Source organism: Acomys russatus, chromosome 6 (genome assembly GCF_903995435.1).
Source record: "Acomys russatus chromosome 6, mAcoRus1.1, whole genome shotgun sequence".
In the NCBI taxonomy this organism is placed as follows: Eukaryota; Metazoa; Chordata; class Mammalia; order Rodentia; family Muridae; genus Acomys; species Acomys russatus.
This window is the reverse complement of record NC_067142.1, coordinates 48,095,878-48,114,021: the sequence shown is the minus strand read 5'-3', so window position 1 is coordinate 48,114,021 and position 18,144 is coordinate 48,095,878. Positions and strand designations below refer to the sequence as shown.

At 40.8% G+C, this 18,144-nt stretch overlaps 1 protein-coding gene across 1 annotated transcript in view; it reads right to left on the bottom strand.

Annotated features, from left to right (window-relative positions):
- Positions 1-18,144, bottom strand: part of Trmt1l (tRNA methyltransferase 1 like) — a 32,594-nt gene extending 14,450 nt beyond the window's left edge. Inside the window, exons 1-7 of the mRNA XM_051147561.1 lie at positions 17,627-18,144; positions 11,705-11,815; positions 9,591-9,704; positions 7,244-7,308; positions 4,420-4,549; positions 2,961-3,084; positions 2,369-2,448 (exon numbers count right to left, since the gene is read on the bottom strand). Of these exons, the coding sequence (XP_051003518.1) occupies positions 2,369-2,448; positions 2,961-3,084; positions 4,420-4,549; positions 7,244-7,308; positions 9,591-9,704; positions 11,705-11,815; positions 17,627-17,861 (859 nt within the window). The 5' untranslated portion in view covers positions 17,862-18,144. The remainder of the gene's footprint in view (positions 1-2,368; positions 2,449-2,960; positions 3,085-4,419; positions 4,550-7,243; positions 7,309-9,590; positions 9,705-11,704; positions 11,816-17,626) is intronic.

Sequence of the window (18,144 nt, the reverse complement as noted above, 5' to 3'; positions counted from 1 at the left end):
CATGGTGGCAGGGGCTTAGCACCGGAGGCAGCAGCAAGAGGAGCAGAAACTCAACGCTAGGCTGACCTGAGCTACAGAGGGAGTGTGAGTCTCAGAACACCAAACCAAACCACAATGCTGAAGGCTAGGCAACACGCATCCAAATACACAAAGGCTGGGGAAAACGCAGGGTGCAACAGGTAAAAGCACTTGCTTGGAAAGCCAAACTATCTGCGCCTGGTTCCCAGCACCCATGGTGGGATGAGGGAAGCAGCTCTTGACAGTGTCTTCTGACCTATGCACACATACATATACACTCTCTGCCTCTCACTCTCATAATAATAAACAACACGTAACACAAAAAAGAGTTATTAGATATTATCTAATTTCAGTGAACAAATATTCTCCACAAAAAAAAAAAATTATTCTGGCTGGGTGTGGTGGTGCATGCCTTTAATTCCAGCACTTGAGGGACAGAGGCAAGTAAATCTCTGAGTTCAAAGCCATCTTGGTCTTCAGCTTATTTAACAAAACAAAACAAAACAAAACAAAACACCAACATTTCCCCCTTCCTGCCAGACAGGCAGCATATACTTGTAATCCCAGTACTTGGGAGACAGAGGCCCAAGAATCAGGAGTTCAAGGTCATACTCAGTCATATAGCCAGTTGAAGGCCAGCCTGCACACATGAGAATCAGAGCAATCTGGAAGAATACAGGCTATGAGTATGTTACAAAGCTGTGGTGAGACAGTCAATAAAAATCCAGGTGGCCAGAGAATACATGTCAAAAAATCAATTATGCGAAAAAATAAACACCATGCATATGCACGCACATGTACGCACATGCACACAATACACCCACATACACGCGGTGCACCATGCCCCCACATACTTATGCACATATACTCTCAGAATGACATGGCACCATATTAAGAAGAGTGTTAGCTGGGCATGGTGGTGCAGCGGCAGGGGGAATTCAGAATTTCTGTGAGTTGGAGGCCAGCCTGGGGTACATAGTGAGTCCAGGTCACCCAAGGCTACACAATAAGACTCTGTCTCAAAAGAACAACAACAAAAAAAGAAGAGGCTTAGACTTGAAACAATGGAAATATATACTCAGATTCTGATTCAAATTTTTAAAAATGTTTAAATATCTAAATAATTATTGATATTAGTGAATTAAAGTTTCATTTTATAGGTATAATAATGCTACCATATCTTTACTTAAAAAATTTTCTACCTGGCATAGTTATACACATCTGTAATCCCAGCACTCTGCGAGGCAGATGTGAGTTCAAGGCCAACCTGGTCTACAAAGTGAGGCCAGCACAGCCAAGGCTACACAGAGAAACCCTATCTCGAAATACAAAAAAGTCCTTATAGCTGAGTAGGAAGGAATAGTTCTGTAATCGCAGCTTGTGGAAACTGAGGCAAGAGGATCAGAAGTGCAAGGAGTTGAAAGCTAGCCACACACTGATACCTCAGAGGGGAAAAACCTTATTTTTAAGTAATCCAACTTAAGTATTTACAAAAAATAATACGTCTAGAATTTGCTTTAAATCAACAGGACTAAGGAGACTAATGTATGAAATCTGAACTGTGGAGATATTGATAAAACAAGACTGCACATGAGTGAATTAGTTTTGAAGTGATACATAAGAATCAATTCATTATAGACTTTTGTATACAATCTTTCTGAAAAGTTTCATAAAAAACTGTAAAACCTTACCTTGAATCTTAAATCTTTTCTTTACATGAAAATATGTTCCCCCCAAATCTTACTATGTAGCTCTGGCCATCTAAGAACTCACTCTGTAGACCAGGCTGGCCTTGGACTCCCAGAGATCACCTGCTCTGCCTCCTGAGGGCTGGGACTAGAGGTGTGCACCACCACATGTGGCTCATGAAAACATTTGGCCAGACATGGTATCCATGTAAGTTTTCTAAGAAAATATATTGTATAGGGGCTGGAGAGATGAATTATACGTTAAGAGCACTGGCTGTTTTTCCAGAGGCCCTGGGCTAAATTCCCAGCACCCACACTAGGGCTCATCCATTTCTAACTCCAGTTCCAGGAGATCAGATGCCCTCTTCTAGTCTCTGAAGGTACTGCATGGATTTGATACACAGACATCCATGCAGATAAAATACACACTAAAAGAACTTTTAAAAAGTGGTAGCACACGCCTTTAATTCCAGCACTTGGGAGGCAGAGGCAGGCGGATCAATGTGCATTTGAGGCCAGCCTGGTCTACAAAGTGAGTCTAGGGCAGCCAAGGCTACACAGAGAGACCCTGTCTCAAAAAACCAAAACAAACAAACAAACAAACAAACAAACCCAAAAAACAAAAAAGCATATATGTACAAATTAATTTTTTTTTTACTTACCAGTGGCTCCAAAGGCATCTAAACACTCCAAAGGTTTTCGTTCCTTAGCCAAAGCAGCCAACGTACAGAATATTATTTGACTAGAAAGAAAGAACAGGCTAAAGTAACTTGACTGCACTATGATTATATCTTGGTGGAATTGTGAACATACCTACTTAATATACATTCCCAAATTAGTTCCAGACCTATAAGTTTTGTGAAGTAAAACCACGAATCTAACTGAATTTTATTTAACAAGCCCCCATTTATTTAATGAAACTTTTCCTCCACCAGTCTGTTCAGGGCTAACTACATAAAAATAGATGACTTAAATCTTCTTCTTTTTCTTCTTCTTCTTCTCTCTTTATTTGGTTTTTCAAGACAGGGTTTTTCTGTGTCTTGGCTGTTCTGGACTTACTTTGTACACTGGCTTGAACTCACAGAGATCCCTCTGCCTTTGCCTCCCTGAGTGCTGGGATTACAGGTGTACAGCACCATGCCCAAAGACTTTAATCTTCACACATGTGAACACAGAGCTTAAAAGAGGTACTAAAATCCTGTTCCCCTCCCCCTCCCAAAAAAAGAGGTCCTGAAAAATTTCAATCTATCTTACCGATTTAGTTTCATTTTGGGATTAAAATATGAATCTGTTTTCTGAGGTATAGAGTAGTTAGGAAAAACTTGTATATCTGTGTCTGTTTCCTTCAAAATTTCATTAGATGATTTGGTAGAAGAAGCTAAAATGGAAGGAAAAAAAGATTATTAAAAGGTAATTGAAAATAATGATAAATATACAACATAATTCATTAAAAACACTATATATCATTTTGTGCTAAAGCAGGTAGCCTGGTAGCTATAAAAACAAAAGGAAAGGAAACCATAGGGCACATTTATTCAACTGTCTGCAGAAAGATTTGTGCCTAGGTAAGTAGTTGGTGAATGTAAGGACTTAAATTCTGACTGTGCATCACTATTATCAGTATTATAAAACCTAAGTACACCATTGACAGCGTAGAGTCCTAAAATATGTTTATGATTCAGTAAGTACTATATGGTGCTCTCACAGGTTGGCCTGGGGTGTCTTGTAATATTATAGAAATTGAGTATTTATATGTTTGCTTTCCATTAGTTGGCTGAATAAGAATCTCAGTATTTTTCCGAACATATTGAATTTAAGCACAGCCTTGGGAGTCAGTTTCCCCCTGCTACCTTGGGGGTCCAGGGATGGAGCTTCGCTCATAGGCATCTACAGAAGGACTTCTACCCATTAAGCAACCTGTGGGCCCCACTTTCCCATAATTACACTTTTAAACTAAATACTGCATTCAAAGGGCTATTAAGTAATGACAGGAACATTTTATATTTAGTATATATTATAATCCTTTAGCTATAAACTCAAATGGAATATTGATGTGAAAACATATGAATATATAAACACTAAATAAATAAGACATGTAATTTGGAAAAATAATCATATCCTTTATTTGTCCTTTTTTAGTTAATATTATATTCAGAACACTAAATACCCTCATGTTTCCCCTTCTGTACTATCAACCTTTTCTACTGTTGTATGCCTTTCTATACTCACCGAAGAGGCATGCCTTAAATCAGCCTTTGCAAATGATGCCCTGTGAGAAAATGAAATGTATGCTCCTGGTCCTAAGCACTAACTTAATCTTTGTCATTTTGCATCCTGCAGAATAAAGGTCTGTATTCTGGGTATCCCTTTCCCAAAATAAGTACAGCAGTTACTGCAATAGAGGCCCTAGTACTACAGTTCTATGTATGACTATAATTCTATAATTTTTCATTATAGATAATTCTAAACTCATTAAGAAACCTATTTTGGCATGAGTGTCATTTGCAGTACTTATAACATTTGTTAATATCTGTTGAGGATAGTTGAATGTTATTGGAAACTTCATAGAAAAGATGTGAAGTAATGGATTACTTGTCAATCAAATTATTTAGTTAAATCAGTATGTTTTAATTGCTTACGTGTAGAAAGAATAACTGGACCATTTTGTTTAAGGAGCTAATTATTATTATGCTAACAAGATTGCTTAACTTACCAGCAATATACCTGGATTTAGTTTCTCCTTTATTCACATGGCGATTAACATGCCCTAGCATGTCAGTCCTTCTGGTGATTGTTGCTGAACAAATGATGCAATGATAATGGGCACCCAATTTACTGGATATCTATCAAATAGAGCATTTAATTTAAACAGGTTACCAAGGCAATGAGATGCAAGTTCCAAGCTGCATTATGTGAGTGAGTACTGGATTTAGTAGTTGAAAGGAGATGTTAATTTGAAAGGATAACATCATCAGTGATGCTTATATATACTTTGTTACAGCAGGCCACAAGTTAGCTTTCCTACTGCTCCCATTCCTCTGTTCAGTAAATCACTGCACTGTTACTTTATAGATGCTGATGTTGACAGTACTGCTGCTAACTTAGTGGCCTTCTTAGAAAATACGACCTGATGCCAAGTATTTGTAGACTTGTTGGTATAAATACTCTACTAAACTCAGTTTCCCTGTATGACCGTGACAGATTTAAATTACCAACAGTACCACTAAGCTTGTGCTTTTGGAGAGAGACGAACACTACCATGCCATTAGAGTACTGACCTCATGCAGATAGAAATAAATGTAAATACTGTAAGGACACAGATTAATTGTAACAATATCCATACTTAGCAACCAGCTCTTTAGATTATTTTGAAAATCTGGGCCAAGTCCAGTATTCTATTTGAATATTAGGTACAGAGTGAGCAGTCTGTTTTTCAGGAATGTGGGCTGTGGACAAGTACAGCCTCGTTTAATCTTTGAAATCCAGGTGGGAGGAGAGAACTGACTCCTGAAAGTTGTCCTCCAGCCTACCCAGGTGTGCTGCAGAAGAAACATGCTCTCCTCTTCTTCTTCCTCCCTCCCTCTGTCTCTGTCTCTGTGTCTCTCTCTCTCATACACACACAGACACACAGAAACACACACACTTACTTACATAAAAAAGAAAAAAATCCTAGCTTCATAATTTTTCTTATATCTGGAAACAAAATACTATTCTACTCTAGTGAGTCTTTATTAGTGTGTGTCTTTAGTGCTAGCACCTCTTACTTACGTGATGCACAGCTAGTGTGGGATAATAAAAACACTACATTGTTTCTTAAAATAAATGACAATCATATTAAAAAATATGATTTGGTACCTTTCTATTTCGTTTTCCTGGTGCTCACGTATGCTAGGCAAGTACTATGCTACTGGATTACATCTACAGCTTAAGGAACACTCTTTCTCTCACACTTTATTATCAGAAAAAGAAAGAAGGAAAGGAAGGAAGGAAGGAAAGAAAGAAGGAAGAAAGACCCAAAATAAGAATTCCCACTGAGGATTCAGTAGGGAGCTAGGGAAATGGCTCAGTGTATAGAGTGCCTGCTGCGCAAGCATGAGGAACTGAACCTGGATCCCTAGCAGCCACATGAGAGTCCAGCTATGTTGCTGTGTTACTAGCATCCCAGAACTGGCAAGGTAGAGACAGGCAGACCCTTAGAGGTCAATGGCTGTCCAGCCTAGTCAATCAGTTAGCTTCAGGCTCAGTGTGAGACTCTGTCTCAAAAAAGGAAGTGGACTATGACTGAAGAAGACACCAATGTCAAACTCTTTGGCCTCTACACATACATGCACACACACACAAACATACACACTCACACACAGAATTTAAGAAATTGTTTTCCGAGTAGCGTCACTAAAACAATCTTCTAGGTAGTATTCCTTGTTGGTCAAATCGATCCTGGCCTACAGAGCATGTTCAAGGCCAGACTGGGCTGCATACCGAGACATCATCTCAACAACCAAAAGTCAAGCCAAAAAACTCCTCAGGTTCCTGAGTGTTTAAAATTAAGCCTAAAAAGAAGAACAGGCCTGGGCATGGTGGTGCACGCCTGTGATCCCAGCACTCTGGGAGGCAGAGGTAGGTAGGTATTATGATCTCTGTATGTTCGAGGCCAGCCTGGCTTACAAAGTGAGTCCAGGACACTACACAGAGAAACCCTGTCTCAAAAATCAAAAGTGAACAGAGGGAAGAAGAACATGAAATTGAAAAAAATGAAGGTATTTACTAGCTCAGATATCAGAAGGTCCTTCACCAAAATTTATTACCAAGGCAAAAATTATCTACTGAAAATTTCATCTTAATTAATTATTAATTTTCATTTTGATCATAAAAATAATTTACCTAACAGAAATAAAGAACTATAAAATGAGGCCTAGAGAGGTGGCCTTGCAGGTAAGAGCACTAGCTGCAGACCCCAGGTTTGGTTCCTGTCACCCACATGGTAGCTTACAACCATCTGTCACTCCTGTTCCAGGGGACCTAATGCCCTCTTCAGACCTCAATGGGCACTGGCCATGGAAGTGGTTCACAGACATACAGGCAGGCAAAACAACAACACACATAAAATAAAATGAAAAAAAAAAAAATCAACAGTGTTTTTTCTGTACATATTATATTATTCCTTTATAATCACCCGAAAGCACTGAGGTAAAGATTTTAGAGGAACAGGGACTAAAGATGGTAGAGTACTTGAACACGCACAAAGCCCTGGGTTCAATGCCCAGTACTGTATAACTGGAAGTGAGGGCACATGCCTACCATCCCAGAACTCAGGAAGTAAAGGTCAGCCTTAGCTACATAGTTAATTTGAGGTCAGTATGAGCTATAGAAGATTCTGTCCCCAAAATAAAACAATTAAAGACCCATATTGATGAACATGTTCTTAAAATTTTTAAATCTAGACTAGATTCCTGGCTTTCGGCAAAGGGTAGTTTTTAAAAATGTTGCTTTCTTTAATGTCATCTAAATTTAAAAATAAGAATCTAGCATCTGATTACCTGCTCTCCAACAATGGTTGGCTTCACTGGCCGACAAGCTAGGTGACAGATGCACATCCTGTAGCCTAGAATGACAAAGGCTCGCTGTGTTATTATCATTCATCAAACATCCTAGTGACACTCAAAGTTGTAACTGTATTTTTAATTTTCTAAGAATAATTAGATCACCAGGTATGCTGGCACATGCCTTTAATCCCAGCATTCAGGAAGCAGAGGCAGGTGGGTGAATTTCTGTGAGTTTGAGGCCAGCCTGATCTACACAGTGAGTTCCAGGTCAGCCAGGGCTGTGTACAGAGACCCTGTCTCAAAGAGAGAGAGAGAAAAAAAAGAATAATTAGGATTATTCTTCTATTTGTAACATAATTACTTCAAGAACATTTGTGTTATAAACAAGACAAAGCAGACATATCAATATACACAGAGATGTGTGTTCAATTCCTAGTTCTGCTGCGATGGCTGCTCTTAGTCACGTGGCTTCCTGGGCGACATCTTCTTTGCTTCGTCATAACCACACCAGACGATCTTGCTTTTCTTCTTATCTGTTCAAAAATCTTTACTTTGTTTTTTGATTTTATTATTCTAAGTTTTGGGTGTTGATCTTCAGATTTTTTTCCCTCCACACCCTAAAATTTGTCCTATACCCAAGATATTTGTCTGGCTTGGACCTCTGGGAACTTTAACTTTTTTCATGGTTTCAATGATCTCTTAAGGGAAGGAATCTTAAATTATAGTGTTAGTAACTAACTTATTCTCGACACCAAGACCCCGAATTCTAAATGCCTGTTAAGGAATTTTAATTGATTATTGGTCATCTCAAAACTCCTATGTCAAAATACCAGATACTGTGTAGCATGCCTGTAAACCCTTCACTTGGGAAGTAGGTGCAGGAAAATGATATCATTCTTAGCTTTACAGCTCCTTATGGCCAGCCTGGACTATCTGAGATCCTGTCTTACAACAAATCATTATTCCTTTTCTTCTATTCATTCATTCATTTGTTTTCCTTCTTTCTTTCTTTTTGGGGTAATTCTAGGGATACATTTTAGAGCTCTCTGCATGTTAAGGAATTACTCTATCATTGACCTATATCTCAGTCCCTATGAATTTTCTTGAACCAGATGTCTTTAGTTTTATTTTGCTTATGAAATAACTTATAGTCTTTCCTAATTCAAAGCCTCTAACTTATCTCTCCTTTATTGTAATGCTTTGCCCAAGACCTCAGCTCCAGCTCGCTTTTTTCTGCTGATTTGTATGTGCCATCTCATTACATCTCATGGCTTTAAATACTATCTACAGTCTGACACCTCCCAAATGTATATCTTTACCCCCAACTACTCCCTTAAGTTTCACATTCATATAGCCTTATAGGATACTGGATGTCTCCACTTTGACACATTCTCAGCTCTATATGCCTAAGGTTGAGGTCCGGGCCTTGCGTCCCATATATTTTCCGATTGCAGTTGCTATTGGCTCAATAAGGGCAACTCCATTTTTCTAGTTACCTGAGTCCGAAACCCAAGCATTTATGGCTTTTCTCACATGTCTCATTCCTCCCTTTAAAATATTGCCAGTTACTTTAGAACCTTCTAATTAGGACAAAAATTATCATATCTTGATCCCATCTCACTTTTGCTGATCCCTTCCTCTTCCCAACTAGCCCCTTTTTACCTTACGTCTTAAAAAAAAAAAAGATTATGACCATTAGTTATTTATAGGAGCGTAGGGGAGGGTTTGCTTTCATCAGCATGGGCACCTTACCAGTGGCTAAGCTACTGAAGAAAATGTCTCTTCCCTCCCGAGCAACCATTAACTCAGTGAGAGAATGCTGACTGGCCCACATAGTCAGCATTTTCTGTCTACAGCCCCTGCTTCAGTCCTGTCTCCAGGTTCCTGCCCCGCCTTCCCTGGATCCCTGGATGATGGACTACAAGCTGTAATATGAAAAAAACTTTCCGCCCCACGTTGCTTTTTATCATAACAATAGGAACCTAACTAAGACTGTGGAAATAACACTTTTAAGTTAAGTTGGCAGTGATGTAGCATGTCTTTAACCCTAGCACTCAGGAGGCAGAGGCAGAGGCAGAGGCAGAGGCAGAGGCAGAGGCAGAGGCAGAGGCAGAGGCAGAGGCAGAGGCAGAGGCAGAGGCAGGCAGATCTCTGTGAATTCGAGGCCAGCCTGGTCTGCAAAGTGAGTTCAGGACAGGCAGAATGACACAGAGAAACCCTGTCTCAAAAAACCAAAATAAATCATAATACAAAGTGAAAATACTTAATTACATCTACAATAAAATTGTAATTTAACAAATGTTAAATTTCATGTACTCTAGGTAAGCAGAAAAATACTAACCTTCAAATTCAACTGAGATTTTCCAGTGTAAATTCTGAAGGTGTCGACGAAGCTTATGACTACTATAAGCTCTGAACTTTTCCTTAGGGCACAGTGGGCAACTTTGACAGTTTTCTTCAAAAGAAGAAAAAGCACAGAGTGTCATCTATGAATACCTAAAACCAGCTGCAGAGTAGCAGGGAACCCCCATGTACTCATCCCCTTCCAAGGTAAAGCCTTCCTTAACTGTGAAAAGAAAGTAATTATTTCTTATCTGGATGTCCTTCGTAAGAACTGCAGCATATAAACACAGGGCCATTTTCTAGCCTTGAAACTCTGCTATCTGTGGCTAGCTAATGACGGTTGTTGCCAGTAGGAACAGAGGAATTCAAGAAGTGATATTCCCCTCAGCTGATCTTTTGTCAGAGAGACCACACTCAGCACCTTAGAATGAAAATCAACACTGTGGCATTTCTGCAGGGGCAGAGTTTGGGCAGAGATGCCTGAACAATCTGCCATGGTACTTCCCTACTACTCTGGCAGCGGGGAGGGAAACCTAAACACTGGGCAAGAAAAACAGAAGACAGAACATAATACATTGCTATTCCAAAATCAGGGACCTGGTAAAACCATCATATTCTGAATTTGAGTGTATTACTACATTTATATACTTATACATTGAATATATATTTACATATTACTACATTTATATAATACACATATAGTCTCTTATTTAGGAAGTGCTCCTAAAAAGACTATATGGAGCATCAAAATAGAGCATTAACATAGTAACACAGTACACTTCAAATAACAATTCTGATAAAGTGTCCAAAAACTAAAATCTCATGCTGGCAAGATAGCTTAATGGTAAAGGCATTTACTTGCTGCCAAGTCTGACAACCTGTGTTCAATATCCAGGACCCACACACTGCTCACTGCCCTGTCCATACCAATAAGCAGGGAAACAAGAATTATAATCCCAAATTTAAGCTTAAAGTAGTAAAGTATACACAAGGAGCAAATCAATAATGATATTTTAAATTCAGCAAATATCTCTTACGTATAGAACAATACAAGAGTAAGCATCATTAAAATTTCTATATCCATCGCCTATTTTTAAACAAACATGAAAACTAAGCACTTAGTGTAGTGGACCAGAAGGAGATGAGACGGCTGGGTGGGAAAGGCACTCACCATCAAGCCTTAGTTTGATCTCTGGAATTCACATGGAAGGAGAGAACTGACTTCCACAAATTGCCCTCTGACTTCCACATATATGTTATGACATGCTCTTTTGACCAAATAAATAAAATATTATTAAAGAAAGAATGATTAAGCGCTGGGCATGGTGGAACATGCCTGTAATCCCAGCACTCAGGACGCAGAGGCAGGCAGATCACTCTAAGTTTGAGGCCAGCCTGGTCTACAAAGTGAGTCCAGGACAGCCAAGAATACACAAAGAAACCCTGTCTTGAAACAATTAACAGCAAGGCAGAGGCAGGAGGGCTGACAACAGTTGAGAACTTTTGTACCAACTATGCTGCCTCCCTTTTATACCAGGGAATTTTGATTGCTGTTATTTATTTTTATTTTAAGGGTATACATTTTGCCTATGTGTGTCTATATACTGTGGACATGCCTGGTGCCTACAGTGGCCAGAAGAGGGCACTGGATCACTTGGAACCGGAGTTATAGATGGTTGTGACCCATCATGTGGGTGTTGGGAATTGAACCCAGGGCCTCTGGAAGAGCAGCCAGCCCTCTAACCACCGAGCCACCTCTCCAGTCTCTGCTATGTGATTTAAAATACTGTTTTGGAATGTCTAAAACCTGTTGCTAACTCAATTACCACCTTATAGAAACACAGTCCTTAAAAATGAAATTGTAATCTCAAGGATATTATTTTACTACTGTTTTAGTTCAATGGGAATACATTTATTCTTAACAAACTGTTTTCATGAGGTGAAGATGGTAACCCATTAGAAGTTAAACGAATGTCTCAAAATAAAAAGAAAAAAGAAAAAACAGAACATTGACAACAAAAATATATGAGATCTTGTCTCAAGAAATCAAAAACAAAAAAGAACAAAACAGAAATTAAGTCTGAGTGTATGTAGGCCCCAACAAGGAAATACCTGTATCCAGATTATCTGAATTGAGAGAAGCAGCAGTGTCACCATCTCCTTCAGTCGCCAAAGCTAACTTCTCCAGATCAGCAAGCCGCCTCTGAATTGAGATATGTCTCTCTGAGAAAAAATTTTAAGAGTTAGAAGACTGTTTGAGCAACTTCCTGCCCCCATTCCAATTTTACTTATTCGCAGCATACAGAAGCTTATGAGCCTTTTGCTTTCTATAGTGTAGAGTCTAGTTCCCCTCGGGGGCTGCTACAACTCAGTTTAGACAAAGGCAACTATATTCCAGAGTGCAAAAGTTCCAGAGAAAAACTCCACTTGTACTGTCCAGCTTTCAAAGCTTATTTAGTCAAGGTAATTCCATGGAAAACGTTTCTCCCCTAGGGCTGGAGGTGGAGCTCGGTTGGCACAGTGCTTGCCCAGCATCCAGTACCACAGAAACGGGGCATGGTGGTGCACACCTGTAATTTTAACACACAGGGGTACACTCAGGAAGACAGAAGTTCAGAGTCACCCTCAACTACAATGTATATTCAAAGCCAGCCTGTGATATGTGAAACCATGTCAAAAAAACAAAAACAAAAACAAAAAACAAAAAAACCCCAACAACAAAATTCTATCCTGCACAAAAGAGCTTGACAGCTACAATTTATGTTTTGTGTCTTCAAAGCACTCTAACCACGTGCGAGAGAATAACACGCTCATTTTTAACAGCAATAGGTGAAATTAAATGAGTGTCAGATGTAAAGGTAATATGATACCAAGGGATGGCTCGTTAATTCCAGCAAGTGGCCGACAATGGTGCTTTTCAGAATTCCCAAATCATGAACACAATTTCATAACTTAGGTTATAATCAGAATTTCAATTAAGTAGACATGGTGACTAGTCTTTTTTTACATATAATTTGTTTATTTTGATTTCATGTGTATTGGTGTCTTACCTGCATGTATGTCTGTGCAAGGGTGTGCATTACACAGTTGTGAGCTGCGATGTGGGTGCTGGGAATTGAACCCAGACCCTCTGGAAGAGCACCCAGTGTTCTTAACCCCTGAGCCATCTCTCCAGCCCTGGTGACTAGTCTTAGAAATCCATGAACAAAAAAGCTAGTGGTCTAGAACTTCCAGCTCTCCCAACCCTTGTCTAAACTGTATTATGTTTGGGGGTGGGTAGGGTGGGTGGAAGATACACAAGGGAAGCATATGTCAGAGGAATGCTGAACTCTGCTCAAGTTAGCTCAGCCTTTAGTCTTTGGAGAACAGGAAGTCATCTCAGGGTTGGGGGAGCAAATGATCTGGATGTGAAGGCTTCAAGAAAGTATCTGGAAGCTGTAGGATCATCAGGAAGGTGAGAAAATGAAAATGGAGCGGTAGGAGAGAACAGAGAACGAAACAAGGAACAGAGCCTGGGATAGAAGTCAGGGTGGAAGGCAAAGTAAAGACAATCCTAAGATTCTGACTTTATGTGGCTGTGAAGAACAGTGCCGTCAGCAACAGCCAAGGAAGGAAAGAGACTCTTCTGGTAGAAAGACAGAGGACAAGGGAAAAAAAGGAAGTTTGACTTTCATCATGGTATGTTTTATGTACTACTCAAAGTAATGATGCCCAATAGGCACTTGAAAATTTGTGTCTGGAGCTCAGAAATGATTAAGAAAGTTTTATGATAAATATTCACATTTGATAATGCTATGAGAAGAGAAGAGCCTACAGAAAAATGATGTAAAAAAGAGAAAATGCTAAGAAGCGGTCTTAACCAGTTACGGATATAGTCAAATAGCTGGATCATCTAAAATTAATTCTTTTTGTTTATTTTGGAGACAGGGTTTCTCTGTGTAATAGCCCTGGCTGTCCTGGAACTCTGGAGACCAGGGCTGTCCTTGAACTCACAGAGGCCCACCTGCCTCGCCTCCGGAGTGCTGACATTAAAGGCATGTGTATTTACATCTGGCTGTAAAATTAACTCTTTCTAAAAAATTACATTTACTTATTTCTTTTGTATGTCTGGGTGGCAGAGCAAGAGTGTGAAGGCCAGAGGACAAGCTGAGGTAGGTGGTTCTCTCTACCAAGTGGATTCTAGGGAGTGAACTCAGGCTTAGGAGGGCAGTGAAAGCCTTTACCCACAGGGACACCTCATCTCAGGCCCAAGTTAGTTCTTATGCAATTAATATATAGTTTAGTTTTCTTAATCATTCCTTTTTGTCTCAGTCATTCACTTTCAGATTTCTTTTCTTTTTCTTTCTTTCTTTCTTTCTTTTTTTTTTTTTTTTTTTAGTTAAACTTCCCAGAATATATCTGGCCATGTGACCATGTTCTTGGTCTGGTGTGCGTGTTTGGGAGAAGCAGTCCCAAACTGTTACTCAGTAAAGTAAAAGTCATCTAGAAGCAAGTGGAAAGATACAGAAAACAAGAGAAGTTGAGTCAAAAGGATCAGGAAAGTAGAGTCAGAAAGACAGACAGACAGGACAGATGGGCAGGGGAACCAAGGAGGAGCCAAAAGAGAAGAGTATATGAAAGTAATGCACTAAACTAAGCACTGCAACTGGGAAGATTAAGAAAAGACTACTGTATTTAGTACATAGTCTCCATGCCTTTTTTTTTTTTTTTTTTTTTAAAGACAAGCTTTCTCTGTATGGAACTGGATGTCCTGGAACTTGGCTCTATAGACCAGAGATCCACCTGTCTCTGCTTCCTGAGATTAAGGTATGTGCCATACTGTTCAGCCTTCCTGATCTTTAAAAACTGCAGAGAACTGATAACCAATGGGAAAGAGAAAGTAAACACAGAAAACTGAAGTGTATGTTTTTACAGGAACTTTGGTAGAGCGGTGTTTTTTTTTTTCTAAGAATGAAGAGTTAGTTCTGAATACATGTGCATTCCAAAGGAAAGGCGAATTTACAAAGCGGGAGCTTAAATAAATCAGACAAGGTAATGCTAACTGACAGGCAAACATCTCCAAAAAGGGCGAGTTACTGAAATAAACCTCAAGGCTCAGTCAACATGCCTTAAACTTTTTACTTCAAGGGCTGGAGAGATGACTCAGAGGTTAAGAGCACTGACTGCCGTTCCAGAGGTCCTGAGTTCAATTCCCAGCAACCACATGGTGGCTCACAACCATCTATCATGTGATCTAATGTCCTCTTCTGGCATGCAGGCCTACATGCAGACAGAACACTGTACACGTAATAAATAAATCATTAAAATTTTTTAAATTAAAATTTGGATGCTGCCATCTGCCTGTGCATTCTCCCAGCTTTGTTCTCAGTATACCCACTCACTTGTGAGCTTAGTCAGGGTCTTTTTTGGTCTTTCTCATCGTAAACAATAAAAAGGCAGTGCTTGTACTTGACTCCTGTTCTGGTGGCTAAGTGTCAACTGCAGAAGGCACTAAAGATAGTTAGATAGTTTTTAAAAACCATCAGACTTTTTGAATTTAGTAGCACATTTTCATCACTAATTCTGGAATCTAACACCATCAGACATTTCTGCTCAAAAGGCAAGTTTCTGAACAAAAGCAAAGAATAACAAATATCATTGTATTATTATCTTTTTACTCTACTGTTTTGATGGGAGCTCACTGTGCCGGTGAGAACCCGTGACGGTTCCAAATTCATTATCCTCCTACCTCAGGATGGCATGAGCCATTTCACATACCAGGCCTTGTTTAAAACCTTATAATGAGATATAGGGGCGCACACACACACACACACACACACACACACACACACACACACACACACACGGGTGCGCACACACACACAAAGTATCTTTAGTTTTTAGATCTGATAGTAATGGCTAAAAAGTAATTCCTTTGTACAAACTAAACTACCACATTTGAAATTGCAAAAGGTTTCATTTCATAGCTCAGACACGTATGCACGACAGGATATATAATGTTGCATAAAGGTATGCTATGGACTATTTTGTTAGGCAGTACAAAATAAGAGAGATCCTACTAAGTTAGAAAAAAGAAAACTGAAAATGATCTAGCACACTACCGAAGGAAATTTAAGAAGCCTGTCTGAAAATTCATGATGTCTACATGGATATGTGAAATCACTTTCCAGTTCAACATGGTAAGATATCACTGTGTACCTGTAACAAGCAGCCGAGTTATTCTTTATAACATGCTAATAATCAAGAAAGCAAACCTGCTGTTACGTGAGATGAACCAAATACACTAGAAGGCTCTTTCACAACTTCTGTTGCTTTTTCCTCAACTTTCAACTCCAGTTCAGAACTCCCTACCTTCACCTTGCCTTGCTGCTGTGACTGACTTCAAAGGACTAACTACATCATCTGAAAATAAGTTTTTAAAAAAATGATTACTGTGTGCTTAAAGCCCACATTCTTCAAACAACACATTTGTAAGTTTTAGCACATATATGCAACAATCTCCAACCCCCTTCCTCCAACACTTGGACACGCCTTTGAGACAATGTCTTCTCAAGCAGCCCAGGCTGACCTGCTAAGAGTCTCTGGAGCACTAGATTACAGAAACGCACTACCATGCTGCTATAGTAAGGCATTACAATGGTGAGAAAGTGAAGGAGTGCACTCCCCAAATTCCTGAACCAACAACTTCTGATTTAAACGTAATCAGGAAGGCAGCAGCTACTCCCTCAACAGTGTAAAACTCCCTGTCCATCAGACTGTAGGTAAAAAAGGGGGTGGGGTGAGAAAGGCCTTGTTTTGTACTAGAAGTTGTGACTGAAAATGGGGGGGGGGGGCTGCTGGCTGATTTTTTTTCCTGTGACTCCCTCCCCCCCCCCCCCCCCCCCCCCCCCCCCCCCCTCCCCCCCCCCCCCCCCCCCCCCCCCCCCCCCCCCCCCCCCCCCCCCCCCCCCCCCCCCCCCCCCCCCCCCCGCCCCCCGTTTTGCAAGACAGAGTTTGCTCTGTTACCCAGAGCCCTGGCTGTCCTTCCTGGACTCTCTTTGTAGCTCAGGCTGGTCTCTAGAGATCCTCCTGCCTCAGCCTCCCATGTGCTGGGATTAAAGGCGTGCGCCACCACGCCCGGCTCGCTCTTGCTACTCTTAAATGTGGTTTTAGAACTGCAAAATAAATCTCTTAGAATATGACTGTTTTATATACATCAAACTCCAAATTGGCCTAGAAATACTAAACATGACTTAATTTCTTATAAGTGATAACTCAGAAAGAGTATAAAGATGAATTTACGGACCACAAGATTTGTTAAAAGAACTTGTTGAATTTTTCTTAGGCCCGCTGTACAAAGTATTAAGAAGATCATTAGAGTTTTACTACTATTCTTGTGTTTCCTGTATGACCAAATAAACCACCACTCAGAACGCATATAAACACATCCGGTTAACAAAAATATGGGCTATCAAGTTTTCAGGATCACCTTCCTATGGAATGAAGTACAAAGCTCAACTGGTACTAAGCAGATTCTTCTCCACGCAAGACATGGATTTTCACGTTCTAATCGGATGTAAAATACACTACAGAAGATTTAGTAAGTTCACCTGTGTGTGTTAGCCCTGACTGAAAAATTACTTTATAGTTTCTAAATCTTGACAGCATCTTAGAGGCTGTCTGCGTTCCTGTAACACAGTTGAGTTGTTGTTGTTGTTTTTAACTATTGTAGACAGGGCTGAGATGGAAACTGCTAAAGGCACTAACAGACACAGCTACTAATAATCTCATTGTTTAGTATTTTTTATCTGCATCACCCCTGGCCTTCATATATCCTTCACGATGATGTCCTTGAGGTTTATCGAAGTATCCCTTTCCAGTCTGTACTCCTTTCTTACCTACCTCTCTGGTTCCTCCCTCCCTCCCCCCACCCCCATTTCCCTAAATTTGCCTTTCCACATTAAAAACCACCCCGGAGAAGGGCCTCCCCTACTCCCCAGCGAGGCACGGTTTCTCGCTTCTCTGCAGCAGAGACATCAGGCCGTCTGCACTTACTGCTTTCAGCCTCCTCGGGGACAGAGGCTAGGGACGGGGACAGGGCCGGAGCCGGGGCCGGGGCAAGGGCTGGGGCTGGAGCCGAGTCCGGCGTCCGAGCCGAGTCCAGAGCCGAATCTGCGGCCGGAGCTGGGACCGGAGCCGAATCCGGGGCTGGGGTCGGGACCCTGACCTGGGCCTCCTCCTCCTCCTCCTCCTCCTGGGGTAGCAGCTCCTCCTCCGCCATATTCTCCATAGTTACGGCCTCCGTGCCAGGGGACGCGGAGGGGACTCCCGGCGGAGTGGGATAATTGACGTTAATGCCCACAGGGCTGGATCCAAGGGCGGGGAAGCAAATAGGAAGGCTGTACGCGTGCCACAGGCAAACGGCGAAGCGCCTGTGACCCAACCCTGTCAGCAGAAAAACTGAAAGCCAGAGGAAACAGTTCGAGCCTTCGCCCGCTTCCCTTTCCCTGAGGCGTTACGCCGCCACCACAGACTGCGCAGAAGCGTGCTGCGGTCAGTGTCCAATGAGAAGA